Source organism: Mustelus asterias, chromosome 14, assembly GCF_964213995.1.
Source record: "Mustelus asterias chromosome 14, sMusAst1.hap1.1, whole genome shotgun sequence".
In the NCBI taxonomy this organism is placed as follows: Eukaryota; Metazoa; Chordata; class Chondrichthyes; order Carcharhiniformes; family Triakidae; genus Mustelus; species Mustelus asterias.
Window position 1 is genome coordinate 102,157,898 of NC_135814.1, and position 18,753 is coordinate 102,176,650.

General features: G+C 50.5%; 1 protein-coding gene across 1 annotated transcript in view; it reads right to left on the reverse strand.

The window, feature by feature from the left end:
- LOC144503930 (uncharacterized) overlaps positions 1-18,753 on the reverse strand; it is a 130,435-nt gene that overhangs the window by 12,876 nt on the left and 98,806 nt on the right. The window contains 12 exon segments of the mRNA XM_078229063.1: positions 1,705-1,889; positions 2,719-2,836; positions 2,839-2,844; positions 4,123-4,166; positions 8,733-8,822; positions 9,854-9,902; positions 11,426-11,494; positions 11,598-11,672; positions 14,253-14,306; positions 15,308-15,343; positions 16,284-16,358; positions 17,915-17,977. Of these exon segments, the coding sequence (XP_078085189.1) occupies positions 1,705-1,889; positions 2,719-2,836; positions 2,839-2,844; positions 4,123-4,166; positions 8,733-8,822; positions 9,854-9,902; positions 11,426-11,494; positions 11,598-11,672; positions 14,253-14,306; positions 15,308-15,343; positions 16,284-16,358; positions 17,915-17,977 (864 nt within the window).

An 18,753-nucleotide genomic window follows, 5' to 3' on the forward strand; every position in this document is an offset into this window, starting at 1 on the left:
CGGGGGTGAAGAGGAGAGACGGGGGTGAGAGAGAGACGGGGGTGAAGAGAGAGACGGGGGTGAAGAGAGAGACGGGGGTGAAGAGAGAGACGGGGGTGAAGAGAGAGACGGGGGTGAAGAGAGAGACGGGGGTGAAGAGAGAGACGGGGGTGAAGAGAGAGACGGGGGTGAAGAGAGAGACGGGGGTGAAGAGAGAGAGAGGGAGTGAAGAGAGATAGGGGAAGAGAGGAGAATGGGGGGGAGAGAGAGAGAGGGACAGAGAGAGAGAGGGAGAGAGAGAGGGAGAGAGGGGAGAGAGAGGGGAGAGAGAGGAGAGAGAGTGAGGGGTGAGAGTGAGTGGGGAGAGAGGGGGAGAGAGAGTGAGGGTGGAGAGAAAGTGAGGAGAGCGAGAGAGAGAAGAGAGAAAGAAGGGAGTGGAGGGCGGGGCGGGGGGGGGGTGGGGGAGGGGAAGAGAGAAGTTTAATTGAAGATGACAGTAAATGAACCATAGACGTGACTTGCCCAAACCATTGTCACCAATCCAGTTCACTCGATCAACTCATTTGTGAATTACTCAACACAAACTGAGTGAAAGCAACCTGAGCCCGTCTGAAAATATTCTCCCGACCCCAACCTTCTCCCACCGGACCCTCTCCCCCGACCCTGACCCTCACCCCAAACCCCTGTCCCCAACACTCTCCCCCGACCCTCTCCCCCGACCCCGACCCTCCCCCTGACCCTTTGTCCTGACCCTCTCCCCCGACCCTCTCCCCCAACCCCGACCCTCTCCCCGACCCTGACCCTCACCCCAACACCCTGTCCATAACACTCTCCCCCGACCCCGACCCTCTCCCCCGACCCCCTCCCCATCCCCCACCCTCTCACCCGACCCCAACCCTCTCCCCCGAACCCAGCCTTCTCCCCCAGCCCCTCCCCGACCCTCTCCCCCGACCACCCTCTCCCTCGATCTCCTCCCCATCCCCAACAATTTCCCCCGACCCCGACCCTCTCCTCCAACCCCGACCCTCTTCCCTGACCCTGACCCTCTCCCCGACCCTCTCCACGACCCCCTCCCCAACCCTCTGCCCAAACACCCCTCCCCTGACCCCCTCCCCGACCTCCCTCTCCCTGACCCCTCCCCCACCTCCGATTCCAACCCTCTCCTCCGACCTCAACCCTCTCCCCCGACCGTCTCCCCCAACACTCTCCCCCTACCTCAATCCTCTCTCCTGACCCCAACCCGACCCTTTCCCTGACCCTCTCCCTTGACCCCCTCCCCCTTCCCAACCCTCTCCCCTGATCCCAACCCTCTCCTCCAACCTCAACCCTCTCCCCCGACCCCCCTCTCCCCAACCCCCTCCCTGACCCCTCCCCTCCCCCAACACTCTCCCCCTACCTCAACCCTCTCTCCTGACCCTAACTCAGACCCTCTCCCCGACCCCTTCCTCCAACCCCTCCCCAACCCCTTCCCTTCCCCAACACTCTCCCCCGACCTCAACTCTCTCACCTGATCCCAACCACGACCCTCTCCCCCGACCCCCCTCTTTCCCGACCCCCTCCCCCTCCCCAACCCTCTCCCCCGACCTTCTCCATCTCCCCGACTCTCTCCCTGACCCCCCTCTCTCCTGACCCCCTCCCCGACCCTCTCCCCCAACCCTCCCCTATCAGCCTCCCAACCCTCTCTCCCCAACACTGACCCCCCCCCCCCAACCTCCCCCCCCGCACTCTGCAGTACAAGGCTGTGACACAAGTCAGGATGGGTACTAACTTGTTCTGTGATGCCCTGAGGCTGGAGCTCCGGATGGGCCGGGAGGTCCCGGGAGACCCGGCGATCCGGGGTAGCCGTAACCGGGGGGCCCTGGGTTGCCGGGTAATCCTCTGGGCCCGGCGACGCTGTCTCCCTTCGGACCCTGGTTGGGTGAGAGGATCAAGTTAATTTAACGATGCGGAGTGGGATGCAGCGCAAATGTTTGCCCGTAATCGGGGTGTTATCCACTCAGTATCTGTGCCGTCCACTCCACCACACGTGCGGGTAATCACAGCGAGGCTCATACAGGGATACATAGGCGTGACCACTGGCTCAGTGAATGGCACTGAGGCAAAAAGTGCCATGCCAGAGAGATGACAACATAATCTACACTGACCCACCGAGGGAGTGCCACACTGCTGGGTGAGCCATTAAATTGAGGCTCCATCTGCCCTCTTAGGTAGGCCGAAAAGAACTCCAGTATGTATTGTGAAGAGCGGGTGTGTTACCTTGGGTAACCTGGGTAAAATCAACCAGGCTCGATGGGCCGAATGGCCTCCTTCTGCGCTGTAGGGATTCTATGTGTTCGATGGGAGAGCCTTTCTTTTGAAGCTGTGTCGCCTGGTTCCACTTTCTCCCACAAGGGGAAACATCCTTGACTGTGGAAACACTGTCGCTTATCGGAAAAACCCATCTGGTTCACTAATGTCCCTTTTGGGAAGGAAATCTGCCGCCCTTACCCGGTCTGACCTACATGTGACTCCAGAGCCACAGCAATGTGGTTGACATTCAACTGCCCTCCAAGAGCAACTAGGGATGGGCAATAAATGCTGCCAGCCAGTGATGCCCATAAAAAATAAACAGTGAGGAAAGGGGCAAATATCTGAGGCAAATCAGAAGCCTGGAAAGTAGGGAACATTCCAGAAGTTCAGCTAAAAGCAATAAAGGCCTCATTTTTCAGGCGCTTGATTGCCACCTCGAGAGATTCTTACCTGAAGTCCTGGTCGGCCAGGGGATCCAGGTGACCCCGGTGGGCCTGTGATATCGGAACCGTAGCCATCCCCCGGTGCCCCCTTCTCGCCTTTCTGCCCCAGGTCCCCCGGCTGGCCTTTCTCACTCTGTCAGGAGGGGAGAAAGGAGAGAGCTCAACATCTTCAAAGATTAAAAACCCGAGAGTCACATCATTGACAGGGAGCGTGCAGTACCACTCCGTGTCCGATGGTGGCAATGCTGGATGGGTGGCGCTTCGGGTTGCCACCTCTGGGCTGCGCTATTCCCAGTGGTAAGTCACATGACCCCCCCCTCCCTCCCCACACACCACCCCCTCACTCCGTTGCCATTGGTTACTCAGCTATCCACATTGCGCCAATGGCTCAGCCAATCGCAAAGTGGGCAGTCTCTCTGTTAGCCGATTGGATGAACCCTAGAGGGGTTAGCAACCCAATAACTCCATTCAGAGATAACTGCAGTCACTGACTTTGTAAACGTCAGTAATCTTCAGGAAATGTGGGTGGCCCAGTGGTTAGCGCTGCTGCCTCACAGCGCAGGGACCCGGGTTCAATTCCGGCCTTGGGTCACTGTCTGTGTGGAGATTACACGTTCACCCCCGTGTCTGCGTGGGTTTCCTCCGGGTGCTCCGGTTCCCTCCCACAGGTTAGGTGGATTGGCCATGAGAAATTGCCCCTTAGTGTCCAAAGATATTGATTTGATTTGATTTATTGTTGTCACATGTATTAGTACACAGTGAAAAGTATTGTTTCTTGCGTGCTATACAGACAAAGCATACCATTCATAGAGAAGGAAAGGACGGAGTGCAGAATGTAGTGTTACAGTCATAGCTAGGGTGTAGAGAAAGGTCAACTTAGTGCAAGGTAGGTCCATTCAAAAGTCTGACGGCAGCAGGGAAGAAGCTGTTCTTGAATCGGTTGGTACGTGACCTCGGGCTTTTGTATCTTTTTCCCGACAGAAGAAGGTGGAAGAGAGAATGTCCGGGGCGCGTGGGGTCCTTGATTATGCTGGCTGCTTTGCCGAGGCAGCAGGAAGTGTAGACAGAATCAATGGATGTGCAGGTTAGGGGGATTGGCCATGCTTAATTGCCCCTTCGTGTCCAAAGATGTGCAGGTTAGGTGGATTAGTGGGGTAGACACATGGGGTTACGGGAATAGGGCCTGGTTGGGCTGCTCTGTCGGAGAGTCGGCGTAGACCTGATGGGTCGAACGGCCTCCTTCTGCACTGTAGGGATTCTATAAGAGAGGTGAAAGTATGTCGCGCACTGGAGCGCTTAGTAGGAAGAGAGATTTGGGCGAGGTTAGGTGAGCTGTTAGATGCCGGAGGTTCCAGCACCCTCGGGCAAACTCATGAACAAGGCCGCGAGTTAAGGAGGTTGCGACACTTACTCTGAATGAGGAGGTGAAGCCATATCGATCATATGGGATGGTTCCTGGAATAGAGAAGCAGGGAGACCTGTCAGTGCCGGTTAAGGTGCAACACTCAACCCATAGAACCTTCTAGAAAAAGCTTGAATGATGGACCAAGGACTCAGCACAGCCAGGGTAATGTTTAGAGTAAATCATAGCACCGTCAGGCCTTCACTGTGACACGGCAGAGCTAAAGCCTCAGTGAGCTGAAACCTCCCAATGCCTACACAAGGACCATCACGTGTTGGGGAATATAAAACTCTTCCCAGTGAGTCCTCTCCTTTTAATCCTCTGCTACAATCTTAAACGTTCACTCCCTCCACCACCGACGCTCAGTAGCAGCCGTGTGGACCATCTACAAGATGCATTGCAGCAACTCACCAAAGATCCTTAGACAGCACCTTCCAAACCCACGACCACTCCCAGCTAGAAGGCCAAGGGCAGCATGGGAACACCATCACCTGCCAACATATATTGCCCATCCCTTATTGCCCCTTCAGAAGGTGCTGATGAGTTCCTTCAGTGCATCTTGTAGATGGTACACGCGGCTGCTACTGAGCGTCGGTGGTGGAGGGAGTGGATGTTTGTAGATGTGGTGCCAATCCAGGGGCTGCTTTGTCCTGGATGGTGTCGAGCTTCTTGAGTGTTGTTGGAGCTGCACCCATCCAGGCAAGTGGGGAGTATTCCATCACACTCCTGACTTGTGCCTTGTAGAAGGTGGACAGGCTTTAGGGGGTCAGGAAGTGAGTTACTCGCCGCAGTATTCCCAGCCTCTGACCTGCTCTGGTCGCCGCAGTATTTACACAGCTAGAAGCACAATGTCCAGAAGGACAAGGGCAGCAGATACCTGGGAACACCATCACCTGCAAGTCCCCCTCCAAGCCTCACCATCCTGACTTGGAAATATGTTGGCCGTTCCTTTGCAGTCGCTGGGTCAAAATCCTGGAACTCCCTCCCTAACAGCACTGTGGGTGTACCTACACCACATGGGCAGCAGCGATTCAAGAAGGCAGCTCACCACCACCTTCTCAAGGGGCAATTAGGGATGGGCAATAAATGTTGGCCTAGCCAGCGACATCCATGAATGAATTGGAAAAAAAACCTTAACTGCAATTGAGATCATACAGAAGAATGTTTGCAGGCCACATTTGATCGGTGAGATCTGGACTAGTTTTGACGATCAGAGGTGGGTCGGAGGGGCAGTTTGGCAGGTGATATTTTGTCCCTTTAATGACTCTGCATTTTCCTCTTTCTTTGATTCTCCCAGGAGATCTCGGGTGTTGCGGTGGGAAGCTGTGGGAACTCGTCGCGATGTGATAGCCATTGCGGATTTTAAAAAAAATTCATTCACAGGATGTGGGCGTTGCTGACCGGGTGGGCATTCATTGTCCATCCCTAATTGCCCCTTGAAGGGAGTGGTATGGGGAATACTGGGTAAGATGCATCCTGCCATGTTTCCAAGCCTGTAACGCTAAATACAAGACAGCAGGAGGGTCCAGTATTGCGTACTGAAGCTGTTAGGAGTTGGCTACACAGAGCGAGCCCCTCACATGTAACGGAATCTAAAACCTTCAGCCTCACTTCCCACCTTCTACCCAGAGTTGTACAGTGCAGGAAAGGCCCTTCGGCCTATCAAGTCTACACCGACAATAACTACCACTAAAACCGCGCCAATCCCATTTTCCAGCACTTGTCCCAGATCCTCGAATGTTACAAAGGTAAGATACTGCGGAGGCTGGAATCTGAAACAACAACAGAAAATGCTGGAAAATCTCAGCAGGTCTGACAGAATCCGTGGAGAGAGAATGGAGCCAACGTTTCGAGTCAGGCCAAGGGTCATCCAGGCTCGGAAACGTGAGCTCCACTATCCCTCCACCGTTGCTGCCCCAGACCCAACGAGACCCTTCAGCGCCCACTGTTTTTATATCCTTGAATGTTAAGATGTTTCAAGTGCTCATCCAAATATTTTTTAAAGGTTGTAAGGTTTCCAGCCTCCACTACCTTCCCAGCAGCGCATTCCCGATTCCCACCACCCTCTGAGTGAAATTTCTTCTCTCAAATCCCCTCTGATTTTCAAAGAACAAAGAAAATTACAGCACAGGAACAGGCCCTTCAGCCCTCCAAGCCTGCACCGACCATGCTGCCCAACTGAACTAAAACCCCCTACCCTTCCGGGGACCATATCCCTCTATTCCCATCCTATTCATGTATTTGTCCAGATATCCCTTAAAAGTCACTATCGTATCTGCTTCCACTACCTCCCCCGGCAGCGAGTTCCAGACACCCACCTCCCTCTGTGTAAAAAACTTGCCTCGTACATCTCCTTTAAACCTTGCCCCTCGCACCTGAAACCTATGCCCCTTAGTAATTGACTCTTCCACCCTGCTTCTGACTATCCACTCTGTCCATGCCTCTCATAATCTTGTAGACTTCTATCAGGTCGCCCCCTCAATCTCCAGGGAGAACAAGTTTCTCCAACCTCTCTTCATAACTAAAGTTTCTCCAACCTCTCCTCACAGCTTCCTGCCCCTTACCCTAATATAAGGCCCCCTCGTGATTGACCCTTCAACCAAGGGAAACAGCTGCTGCCTATCCATTCTGTCCAAACTCCTTATAATCTTACACACCTCAATCATGTCCCCCCTCAGCCTTCTCTGCTCTGGAGGAAACATTCTAAGCCTACCCAGTTGTCGTAGACTTTGGGTACAGACAACACTTAAACCCAGAGTACTCAAGTTCCAAGCTTTAATAACTTGTGCACAAGTCAGAACACAATGCAGCGCAGTGCAGGGTGTTCTGTTGATACATACAAACTATTTAGCAGCTATAATTAATTACAGCAAACGATAAACGAGCAATTTTCTCATCCTTCATTTGCATACATTTCCACCAATAGGAGCAGAGCTTTTTGCCCTTTCCTATCCAATAGAAAACTGTCTCCTGCTAATCCTTCATTAGCATAATATGTCCCCATATCTTGCTCTTTGGTATTTTTGATGTGGAGATGCCGGCGTTGGACTGGGCTCAGTAAGAAGTCTCACAACACCAGAAAATAAGACAATCCTATCGCAAAATACCGAAGTGAGAAGTCTCACAACACCAGGTTAAAGTCCGACAGGTTTATTTGGAATCACGAGCTTTCGGAGGGCTGCTCCTTCATCAGGTGAGTGGAGAGTTGAGTTCACAAACACGGCATATACAGACAGAGACACAATTGCAAGATAATGGTTGGAATGCGAGTCTTTTCAGATAATCAAGTCTTCAGAGGTGATTTAACCTGTCTCTCAACTCACACTGTCTGTACTTGCAATTGTGTCTTTGTCTATATATGCCGTGTCTGTGAAACCTATCTCTCCACTCACCTGATGAAGGAGCAGCGCTCCGAAAGCTCGTGATTCCAAATAAACCTGTTGGACTTTAACCTGGAATTGTGAGACTTCTCACTTCGGTATTTTGTGATGGGATTGTCTTAATTTCCATCCTGTTGCCAAAGCTGGAAGCAGTGTTTATGGAACTAACACAAGGTTTAGATTAGTCGCTTATGCTGAGTACGTAAGCACTGGCCTCACTGAAGATCTTGTCGGCTAATAAGCATTTTCCATTTCTTGCCAAGAGTCTTTTTTTGACAACGATGCAACTTTAAATTTCACAATTGTTGTAACCTAAGTTCCGCACTGTCTCTCCTTATAGCTCAAATATTCCATTGGAGGCAGCCTCCTCTGTACTCCCGCCAATGCTATCACATCTTCTCAGACTGCTCTACAGTGATCCTGCCCTCCTTCACATCCAACCATCGACTCCGCACAGAGTTGATTTCCTCTTAGAAACATAGAAACTAGAAGCAGGAGGAGGCCATTTGGCCCCTCGAACCTGCTCTGCCATTTATTTTGATCATGGCTGATTATCAAATTCAAAATCCTGATTCCCCCCATATCCCTCGATCCCTTTAACCCCAAGAGCTATATCTCATTTCTTCCTGAAATCACACAACGTTTTGGCCTCAACTACTTCCTGTGGGAGTGAATTCTACACATTCACCATCCTCTGGGTGAAGAAATTTCTCCTCACCTCAGTCCTAAAAGATTTACCCCTTATCCTCAAACTATGACCCCTAGTTCTGGACTCCCCCACCATTGGGAACATTCTTTCTGAATCTACCCTGTCAAACCCTGTTAGAATTTTATAAGTTTCTATGAGATCCCCTCTCACTCTTCTAAACTCCAGTGAATAGAATCATAACCGACTTAGTCTCTCCTCATATGACAGACCTGCCATCCCAGGAATCAGCCTGGTAAACCTTTGCTGCACTCCCTCTATAACAAGGACATCCTTCCTCAGATAAGGACACCAAAACTTCACACAATACTCCAGGTGTGGCCTCACCAACACCCTGTACAATTGCAGCAATGCTTTAGAAGGAGCATTTTCCCAAGATGGAATCTGACGTTTAACTTCAAACCCAAGTGGTCTCTTTTGGAAACAGTGTACCAATCTGCTGTTACTATCTCCCGGACAGCATCAACCCGCACCTCCAACCATTCCAGCTCCCCCCTCCCCACCCCCGCAACACAACACTGCATACTACTTACCAGATGGCCCAGGAGGTCCAGGGCTACCGATGTCCCCTTTCTCTCCGGGATGACCCGGGTGTCCTGGGCTGCCTCGATCTCCTTTAGGACCTACGTGAAGAAAATGTGAGGAAAAAATATCCACAGTGGTGGGATTTGATAGTCTAAGTTGTAGAATTCAGGGATTTTCCTTTCTCGCAAGGGGCATATTCAACCATAGAATAGAATCATGCTGTGCAGAAGGAGGCCATTCGGCCCATCAAGCCTGCACCGAAAACAATCCCACCCAGGGCCTACTCCTGTATCCCCATGCATTTATACTGCTGGTCTCCCTGACACTAAGGGGCAATCTACCATGGCCAATCCCCCTAACCTCCACATCTTTGGACACTAAGGGACAATTTAGCATGGCCAAACCACCTAACCTGCACATCTTTGGATACTAAGGGACAATTTACCATGGCCAATCCACAAAATTCTCTCTGAAAGCTTCAAGACTAACTACACTTCTTATAGCAAGTATAGTTATGGTTGCTAACTGTACTTAAAGAGTTTTGGAGTCTGTAAGAAGAATGTTGCTTATTTGGAACTGAAACAATGATAAGTTAGAAATTAGAGTTGTTTCCTTTCATTTTTTAACTATTGTTCAACTGTTAAGAGGTGAGCTGTTTCATTCGTTAGAGTTATACTTAACCTGTGTTTCTTAAATAATCTTTTTTTACGATAAAAGATCCCTAATTTGTCAACGGAATTACCCCTGGAGTGAAGCATCATGTCCTCACATTTCTGCCAAAATCGGAAAATGGTTGGGGTCTAGTCTGACTTCCTCATATAATTTGGGATTCTGGTCCAGGTCCCAAACAAAACAAAATCTTACATTGAAGATTCCTGGGATTAACCAAACCAATTAAATATCGCAGGTGTCTTGCCTCGGCAGCCATCTTAGAACAAAGGAATGTGGCCATTTTGCTTCAAGTTGGGCTCCGTGTCACTGTTGGCCAATAGAAGCCCAGACAGTTGGCTTTTAACCTCATGGAAGGTCAAGGGTCAGGAATTAAGTGTCCTGGCGGTGTGTGGTCTTTCGTGGGGTAAACTACAGCACTAACTGGAGAAGCACAAAGGCAAAGTAATTATACGCCTACCTGATGATCCAGGAACTCCAGGGTAGCCAGCAGCCCCGCCCCCGTACACCTGAAGAGAAAGCGGGAGAGTGAGTCAAGGTTTGTGCCGAGGGTAAAATCTCCATTCCCATTTTCCTACCGTGAGCGTGGGCTCTGAGTCACACAATCATAGAATTGTTACGGTGCAGAGGGAGGCCATTCGGCCCATCGTGCCTGCACCGGCTCTCCAAATGAGCATCATGGCTGAGTGACATTCCCCTCCCTTTTCCCCGTACCCCTGCACATTGTTCCTAGTTAAACGGTCATCTAATGCCCTCTTGGTTAAGTTTTTTTATTATTCATTACACGACATGTGGGCATCGCTGGCTGGGCCACCATTCACTGCCCAGCCCTAACTGCCCCCCAATTTCAGAGGGGAGCCATTCGGCCCATCGAGCCTGCACGGACAGCAATCCCGGTCCTATCCCTGTAACTCCACTCATTTGCCCTGCTAGCTTTAAGTTTCTGGATATCCAGATCACCAACAACCTGTCCTGGTCTCCCCAATGCCGTCACTATAGTTAAGAAAGCCCACCATCGCCTCTACTTTCTCAGAAGACTAAGGAAATTTGGCATGTCAGCTATAACTCTCACCAATTTTAACTGATGCACCATAGAAAGCATTCTTTCTGGTTGTATCACAGCTGTCCAAGAAACTACAAAGTTCTGTCTCTGTCCAAGAAACTACAAAGGGTCGTGAATGTACCCCAGTTCATCACTCAAACCAGCCTCCCATCCATTGACTCTGTCTACACTTTTAATTAAGGACCCCACGCACCCCGAACATTCTCTCTTCCACCTTCTTCCGTTGGGAAAAAGATACAAAAGTTTGAGGTCACGTACCAACTAACTCAAGAACAGCTTTCACAGAATCCTACAGAAAGAGGCCATTTGGCCCATCGAGTCTGTACCGGCCACAATCCCACCCAGGCCCTATTCCCGTAACCCATTTACCCTGCTAATCCCCCTGACAGTTGGGTCAATTTAGCATGGCCAAACAACCTAATCCACACATCTTTGGACTGTGGGAGGAAACCGGAGCACCCGGAGGAAACCCACACAGACACGAGGAGAATGTGCAGACTCCACACAGACAGTGACCCGAGCCAGGAATTCAACCTGGGTCCCTGGCGCTGTGAGGCAGCAGCGCTAACCACTGTGCCATGCTGCCATCAGACTTTTGAATGGACCTACCTTATATTAAGCTGATCTTTCTCTATACCCTAGCTATGACTGTAACCCTACATCCTGCACCCTCTTGTCTCCTTCTCCCCTATGTACTTTATGAACGGTATGCTTTGTCTATATAGTGCGCAAGAAACAATACTTTTCACTGTATACTAATACATGTGACAATAATAAATCAAATCAAATGGTAGCCCCTCCTGACACTAAGGGTCAGTTTATCATGGCCAGTCAACCTAACCCGCACATAATTGGAGCAGGAGAGGCCATTCGGCCCTTCGAGTCTCCTCCTTCAATGCGATCAATGGTTGAACCTCTATCGCAACACCTTACTTGCCATGCACTTCCCAGGGCCCTCAACACACTCACGTTATCGGTAAACACCGGTATCCCAGGTGGTCCGGGGGGTCCAGGAGGGCCAGGGGGTCCCGGGACACTCTGATAAACAGGAGAGAGAAAACAAAATGAGAAGACGTGAAGCTTAAAATTGCGTTTTAAATGAGTAAAACGGCGAACGGCTTCAGCAGAAGACACAACTCACCCGGAAGCCAAAACTGCTCCCAAAATCTCCCGAATCTCCCTTTTCGCCTTTCAGCCCATTAATGCCGGGTCGACCCTGGATGTGAGGGAAAGGGGAGGGTTAGAGGTCGGGCAGACAAAGGCACACGCACAGTCTCTGAACCCCATCGCCAGGCCCAGAACACTAAGTCCACGAGGCAGAAAGTATCCCCCAAACAGAACAAGAACGGCCAGTCCGCAAGTGTGGTCCCCAGCCATCTGGTGTCCGCTCAACTTAATCCTCCACCTCGCCTCTCACGCTGACATCTCTGTCCTCGGCCTGCTGGAGTGTTCCGGTGAAGCTCAATGCAAGCTTGAGGGACAGCATCTCTGTGTCTCGATTCAGGACCTAACCTTCTGGTCTGAGCACTGAGTCCAACAATGTGTCGCAGCGCATTCTCTGCCCCCATTCTGTTCCCTATCCTTTGCACCCTTTGGTGTTGTTCTGGTGTTTGCTTGTGGAGGGCAGCTGTTAACCATCCTGCTATTCGCACGTCCTCTAGACACGTCTTCTGTTGCTTCACTTGCTCCACTCCCATTCCTTTTTTTATTCATTTGTGGAACATGGGCGTCGCTGGCTAGACCAGCATTTATTGCCCATCCCTAGTTGCCCCTTGAGAAGGTGGTGTCAAGCTGCCTTCTTGAATCGCTGCAGTCCATGTGCTGTGGGTTGACCCACAATGCCATTAGGGAGGGAATTCCAGGATTTTGACCCAACGAAAGTGAAGGAACGGCTGATATATTTCCAAGTCAGGATGGTGAGTGGCTTAGAACATAGAACATAGAACATTACAGCGCAGAACAGGCCCTTCGGCCCACGATGTTGCACCGACCAGTTAAAAAAAAAACTGTGACCCTCCAACCTAAACCAATTTCTTTTCGTCCATGAACCTATCTACGGATCTCTTAAACGCCCCCAAACTAGGCGCATTTACTACTGATGCTGGCAGGGCATTCCAATCCCTCACCACCCTCTGGGTAAAGAACCTACCCCTGACATCGGTTCTATAACTACCCCCCCTCAATTTAAAGCCATGCCCCCTCGTGCTGGATTTCTCCATCAGAGGAAAAAGGCTATCACTATCCACCCTATCTAAACCTCTAATCATCTTATATGTTTCAATAAGATCCCCTCTTAGCCGCCGCCTTTCCAGCGAAAACAATCCCAAATCCCTCAGCCTCTCCTCATAGGATCTCCCCTCCATACCAGGCAACATCCTGGTAAACCTCCTCTGCACCCTCTCCAAAGCCTCCACATCCTTCCTGTAATGTGGGGACCAGAACTGCACACAGTACTCCAAGTGCGGCCGCACCAGAGTTGTGTACAGTTGCAACATAACGCTACGACTCCTAAATTCAATCCCCCTACCAATAAACGCCAAGACACCATATGCCTTCTTAACAACCTTATCTACTTGATTCCCAACTTTCAGGGATCTATGCACACATACACCTAGATCCCTCTGCTCCTCCACACTATTCAAAGTCCTCCCGTTAGCCCTATACTCAACACATCTGTTATTCCTACCAAAGTGAATTACCTCACACTTCTCCGCATTAAACTCCATCCGCCACCTCTCGGCCCAACTTTGCAACCTGTCTAAGTCTTCCTGCAAACTACGACACCCTTCCTCACTGTCTACCACACCACCGACTTTGGTGTCATCAGCAAATTTGCTAATCCACCCAACTATACCCTCATCCAGATCATTAATAAATATTACAAACAGCAGTGGCCCCAAAACAGATCCCTGAGGTACACCACTTGTAACCGCACTCCATGATGAATATTTACTATCAACCACCACCCTCTGTTTCCTATCCGCTAGCCAATTCCTGATCCAATTTCCTAGATCACCCCCAATCCCATACATCTGCATTTTCTGCAGAAGCCTACCATGGTGAACCTTATCAAACGCCTTACTAAAATCCATATATACCACGTCCACTGCCTTGCCCCCATCCACCTCCTTGGTCACTTGGAGGGGAACTTGCAGGTGGTGGTGTTCCCATGTATCTGCTGCCCTAGTCATAGAATCATAGAAACCCTACAGTGCAGAAAGAGGCCATTTGGCCCATCGAGTCTGCACCGACCACAATCCCACCCAGGCCCTACCCCTACATATTCCGTCCTTCTAGACGGAAGTGGTTGTGGGTTTGGAAGGCACTGTCTCAGGATCTTTCTACAAGGTTAAGTTGTCATCTTGTAGAAAGATTCTCTTTTGGCCTCACATCATCAAATCTTTAATTTCTTCCATCCTCCATCCGGTTGCATTCCCCCCGTCCCCCCACCCCCGCCCCATTTTAGGTTCCACACTCCCCGCTAATGGAATAATAGGACAGTCTTGAGGGGCTGAATGGCCTCCTCCTTTTCCTGTGCCAAACACTGGGTCCATTACGCTGGGCTTAACACTTTCCAAAGCCTGTCCCTCCTCCAACACCTGACCATTTACGTTCCTGATGTCAACCTGAAGAGACAAAGGGTGGGATTTTCTGGCCGCGCTTGCCCCAAGTTCGGAAAATCCCACCCGAGGTCAACGGTCCATTTTGTGGTCCGTGTGACGCCCACTACACTTCCCGTGGCGGGTGGGACGGGCAAAATTCCGTGGGAAAGCCCCGGAGAAACAAAAATCCTCACCGGTCGTCCTGGCAACCCGATTTCGCCTTTCCGGCCGGGGTATCCCGGAATTCCCTGTGGAAAAGAAGCAGAGATGGTGAACGGTCGAATCATAATTTCAGAGCCGCTGCGGAGGACACGGGGTTTGGTCTGAAACGGGGTCTCGTGTGGTGGACCCTGTTCAGTCGGGGGTGTCCCTGAGAGTGTTGACTTTGGCAACGACCCTGACCATGGCGGGCGAGCACAAGCTGTGACGCTAGACGTGGAGGGGGGGTAGGGGGCAGTGGTCGGCGCACGGAGATAAGGAAGGGGCTACCACTTAAATTCCGGGAGATTCCAGCTCCAAACCCACCCATTAACATTCAAATATGTCTGCCACCCTCACGGGATCCTGATTACGTCAGGACACGGGAGGGGGAGGGTTTGAGAGAATCCCAAAAGGTGTTCTCGCTGGTGCTAACCGTGGTATGACCCCTCCCCCGGGATTCTCCGGTGATAATCCCATTTGTGCGAGAGCGCACAGGGCCAGAGAATGGCGCCCATTGGCCCAGAGACGATGAACGATCGCTCAGTGACGGCGGTAAGGCAAAGTCATCTCAGGCCATTAGACAACTTAACCTCACAGAATGCAGCAGAGTGAATCCAGTGGAGGGCAGTCCATGGAATCACAGAATAGAATCATAGAATCCCTACAATACAGAAGGTGGCCATTCGGCCCATTGAGTCTGTACCGATTCTCCGACAGAGCATCTTACCCAGGCCCACCCCTGAGCCTATCCCATCACCCCATGCATTTACCCCCAACCTGCCATCTTTGGACACTAAGGGGAAATTTATCATGGCCAATCCACCTAACCTACACATCTTTGGACTGTGGGAGGAAACCGGAGCACTCGGAGGAAACCCACGCAGACACGGGGAGAGCGTGCAGACTCCACACAGACAGTGACCCAAGGCCGGAATTGAACTCAGGTCCTTGGCGCTGTGAGGCAGCAGTGCTAACCACTGTGCCGTCCCTGAATCCTGCTGGCACTAATCAGGGGAATGACGTGAATTCCCGACGGCAGTATCCTTACCTCTGGGCCCATGGGTCCCGGAATGCCAGGATCACCCTGCAGGAACAATATTGGACAAAGCATTAGACTGGGAGCAGGTCAATTGTGAAGCTGATTTATAGTGTGACTCTCCAGAGGACCACACGAGAGGGAAAGCCTGCTGGCCTCATGGTAAACTGTAGCTGGGGCAGGAGAGCACTGAGAAGCCATTACTCTGCCTTCAACCAATCAGGGATGGGCAACAAATGCTGAGCTAGCCGGTGACGCCCACATCCTGTGGAAGAAGAGAGAAGATGGCTGCCGCACAACATTTAGGCAACATCGGGAAGACAGATCCACCAGCAAGGAATTTAATTTCAGTTCCTTGTGGGCCTCACTGTATGGGACAGCATTTATTACCCATCCCTGAGGCATTTAATAGTCAACCACATTGCCTGTGGACCAGTAATCCAGAAACCTGGGGAAACGCTCTGGGGACCCGCGTTCGAATCCCGCCACAGCAGGTGGTGGAATTTCAAAACACGAGGGGACATAGCTTTAAATTGAGGGGTGATAGATATAGGACAGGCGTCAGAGGTAGGTTCTTTACTCAGAGAGTAGTAAGGGCGTGGAATGCCCTGCCTGCAACAGTAGTGGACTCGTCAACATTAAGGGGATTTAAAGGGTCATTGGATAAACATATGGATGATATTGGAATAGTGTAGATTAGAGGGGCTTTAGATTGGTTTCACTGGTCGGCGCAACATCGAGGGCCGAAGGGCCTGTACTGCGCTGTAATGTTCTATGTTCTATGCCCTCAGGGAGGAATGATGTGGAGATGCTGGCGTTGGACTGGGGTGGGCACAGTAAGAAGTCTCACAACACCAGGTTAAAGTCCAACAGGTTTATTTGGAATCACGAGCTTTCGGAGCGCTGCTCCTTCATCAGGAAGGAAGTAGTGATGTTTGGCATTGCCACGTGAAGCTACCATTCTTGCTCAAGGTCCCCAGTGCCTTACCTTGGGTCCAGCAAGCAGGTTATTCAATATGGCTCCATCAGGGCCAATGACGTGTCCAGGCTCCCCCCTATCGCCCTGGAAAGGAAGAACATGGTTTTTTGTTTTCGATATTGCAGAGAGTTAAAATGAAAACATCCTGGAAAAATCACGGCCGTCAAACACTCGGGGAGAGAAGATAAAAACCCCGACTCCATTTCTTCCGATGGGAGATCGAGTATGGGGGCTGCATCAACTTGATGGGCCAAATGGCCTCTCTCTCTCTCTCTCTGCATATTGACTTTCTGATGTGGAGATGCCGGCGTTGGACTGGGATAAACACAGTAAGAAGTTTAACAACACCAGGTTAAAGTCCAACAGGTTTATTTGGTAGCAAAAGCCACACAAGCTTTCGGAGCTCCAAGCCCCTTCTTCAGGTGAGTGGGAATTCTGTTCACAAACAGGGCATATAAAGACACAAACTCAATTTACATGAATAATGGTTGGAATGCGAATACTTACAGCTAATCAAGTCTTTAAGAAACAAACAACGTGAGTGGAGAGAGCATCAAGACAGGCCAAAAAGATGTGTATCGTCTCCAGACAAGACAGCCAGTGAAACTTTGCAGGTCCTCTGTCTTGATACTCTGTCTTGATGCTCTCCCCACTCACGTTATTTGTTTCTTAAAGACTTGATTAGTTGTAAGTATTCGCATTCCAACCATTATTCATGTAAATTGAGTTTGTGTCTTTATATACCCTGTTTGTGAACAGAATTCCCACTCACCTGAAGAAGGGACTTGGAGCTCCGAAAGCTTGTGTGGCTTTTGCTACCAAATAAACCTGTTGGACTTTCACCTGGTGTTGTTAAACTTCTATTGACTTTCTGGGCATGATTTTCCGGCCGTGTCCGTCCCAAGACCGGAAAATCCCGCCCGAGGTCAACAGCCCTCTGCACAGATCCGTGTCCTGCTCGCTACGATTCCCATGGCTGGCACGACGGGAAGATTCCTCCCTCTGACTTCATTCAAACCTGCAGTTCAACATAACATCCGCAAGGGTTTTTAAGTTGAGGATTTTGGCCATTCTGCTTTGGATACCAGCTCAGAGACGTAAAATAAATAGTGGTTTGGTAATACAGGACTTGAATATGGCTGGGGAAAAAAAGGCATCCTTTGTCGAAGCTTTTTGTGTTGCACTCATCAGGTCAAGAATACCAAATTTAAAGGGAGCTACAATGTATACTGTTGGAGAAGAGCTCGTATAATGGGGATGATGTTTTGGCTCTTCATGCCAGTGGGATCTTCTGGTCCTGTCAGGGGTTTTCCCAGCGATGGGGTGGCAGGGGGATGGATTCAACGGGAACTCCCATTGACAGCGGCAGGACCAGAAGATCCTCTCGCTGGTCAATGACAGGTTGCCTCCCGTCGCTGAGATACTTGCCACGGGACCACGCAAAAATTCTCCCTTACCCCCAATATACCGGGAATACCTGGCAGTCAAACGCCAGCGGGAGTTTACTGAACCAATATCTTTATCCCGGTTTTTGTCTGAGTTGTAACATCTCCCTTGTTTGATTACCCACCCGTGAAGAAGCCTGGGACATTCTACTGCATCCAGGGTGCTACATAAATGCAGTTGTTGGAGCACCTTACCTTTGGACCTGCTGTTCCTGGGATACCTTGGAATCCTTGATCACCTTTCTGTCCTCTGGGACCCTGGGGGAGTGGGAGAATAGAATCCAAAGATTATAACTAAAACCACAAGACTGAAGCATTGAACAACATTATGGAACAAAGGGACCTTGGCATGTTTGTCCACAGATCTCTGAAGATGGAAGGGCATGTTAATAAGGTGGTGAAAAAGTCATATGGGTCAATTGCCTTTATCAATTGAGGCATCGGTTACAAAAGCAGGGAAGACATGTTGGAGTTGTATAGAACTTTGGTGAAGCCACAGCTGGAGCACTGTGTGCAGTTCTGGTCGCCACATTATAGGAAGGATGTGATTGTTCTGGAGGGGATACAGAGGAGATTCACCAGGATGCTGCCTGGGATGGAACATTTAAGTTATGAAGAAAGGTTGGATAGGCTTGGTAAAAGCAAATTACTGCGGACGCTGGAACCAAAAGAGAAACCACTGGAAAATCTCAGCGGGTCTGGCAGCATCTGTAAGGAGAGAAAAGAGCTGACGTTTCGAGTCCAGATGACCCTTTGACAAAGCTTCGACAAAGGGTCTTCTGGACGTCAGCTCTTGGATAGGCTTGGGTTGTTTTCTCTGGAGCAGAGAAGACTGAGGGGCGACCTGATCGAGGTGTACAAGATTATGAGGGACAGAGTGGAGAAGGAGCAACTATTCCTCTTAGTTGTAGGGTCAGTCACGCGGGGACATGGGTTCAAGGTATGGGGCAGGAGGTTTAGGGGGGATGTGAGAAAAATTATTTTTACCCAGAGGGTGGTGAGGGTCTGGAATGCGCTGCCTGGGAGGGTGGTGG